This window comes from Coenobita brevimanus, chromosome 117, assembly GCF_032717465.1.
Source record: "Coenobita brevimanus isolate Jiangsu-jjx chromosome 117, ASM3271746v2, whole genome shotgun sequence".
Lineage (NCBI taxonomy): Eukaryota > Metazoa > Arthropoda > Malacostraca > Decapoda > Coenobitidae > Coenobita > Coenobita brevimanus.
Window position 1 is genome coordinate 7,487,787 of NC_137070.1, and position 1,573 is coordinate 7,489,359.

Consider the following 1,573-nt stretch of genomic DNA (forward strand, 5'->3'; position numbering starts at 1 on the left):
TCGGCGCCCTTACCATCGGCGCCGTTTCGTTCACCAAGCTCTCGTCTCTCTCCGCCCTCTACGAACATCTTCGAACATCTGTGCAGCCGGCCGCCTGCCATCATCGAGTTGTTTGGGGATCCACCTGAGCTTGCCGGCCCCTCTTTTCATCTGGCGCCGTGCAGTCTATCGCTCTCTCTCCCCCTTGCCTCGTCGATCATCGGGCTGTTGTCTCCACCATCGCCTCGTTCCCTTCCTCTGCCGCCCTTGCCCTGTCTGCCAGTCTGCCGTCCGTGCTTTGCTCCTTCACGGGAGCTGTTTTTCTGCATTTTTCCCTGACGGGCTCTCATGTTTGCCCGTTCCCCACCATGTTGTGGGGAAAATATTCAACCAACCGGCGGGTGACGCATTAGTCTTCTCCTGAAGGTCTTCCTACTCCAGCGACGACGAAGACGATACTACTGCTACTACTACCATGTCCGGACGTGGCAAGGTGAAGGCAAACTCCAAGTCCCGATCTAGCAGGGCTGGGCTCCAGTTCCCCGTCGGCAGGATCCACCGTCTCCTTCGTAAAGGCAATTACGCCGAGCGTGTGGGTGCTGGTGCCCCCGTCTACTTGGCTGCAGTCATGGAGTACCTAGCAGCTGAAGTGCTTGAGCTGGCTGGCAACGCAGCCCGTGACAACAAGAAGACTCGTATCATTCCCCGTCACCTGCAGTTGGCTATCCGCAATGACGAGGAGCTCAACAAGCTCCTCTCTGGCGTCACCATCGCCCAGGGAGGTGTCCTGCCTAACATCCAGGCTGTGCTGCTCCCCAAGAAGACGGAGAAGAAGTAAACACTTCCAAGAAATCCTTCTTCTTCACCTCCATCGGCTCCTTTAGGAGCCACATTCGTTTCTTGAGAGAGAATAGACTTTGCCCAACATCATCATCTTTGTGTATGGATGAATGTGTTGGTATACTGTAATGTATGTGTCTGTCTGTATGTATGTATGTGCGTAGAATGTGGTATGTGTTGAATGCTGGCATGTGTCTGTGGCTATATATTTACGTTCGGTTGCATGTAAGAAGCTACTGACATCAGTGAAGGTCGATTAATAATAATAATAATAATATTCCCACTACTACATAGCGTCTTGTCCCGTTCCCAACTGCACCTACATAATACTGTACTGTATAATTATGCCTCCTAAATAACTGCCTGGCCTGGTGGATGAATGAAGACATAGGTGATGATGATGGCTGTTCTCCCACCATCGAAGGAATGGACAAAGTCGTTCAGTGACAGAGGATATGGTGATGTATTCAACAGTATATATATATATATATATATATATATATATATATATATATATATACGCTGTCCGCCTGTCCGTTCCCACGGGTGCAGCCGTTACAGCTGGGCTAGGGGATTATGCAGTATCCGTGTCATTCGCGGAGTTTAAATTAGCGAGTGTTACAAGTTCTTTTGTTTCTTTCGTTCCTGCCACTGAGGGCAATTTTATTTAATACCAAGCTGAGAATGCATTTGATTATTTTGATTGTCTTATGTGAGCTACCAGTATATTTAATGATGTTTTGCATGCATTAGA

General features: G+C 48.9%; 1 protein-coding gene across 1 annotated transcript; it reads left to right on the forward strand.

The window, feature by feature from the left end:
• Nucleotides 1-454: 454 nt before the first annotated feature.
• LOC145419083 (histone H2A-like) lies at nt 455-817 on the forward strand. Its single transcript, XM_080287325.1, has one exon. The coding sequence runs from the start codon at nt 455-457 to the stop codon at nt 815-817; it is 363 nt and encodes a 120-aa protein (XP_080143451.1).
• The last annotated feature ends 756 nt before the right edge of the window (nt 818-1,573 follow it).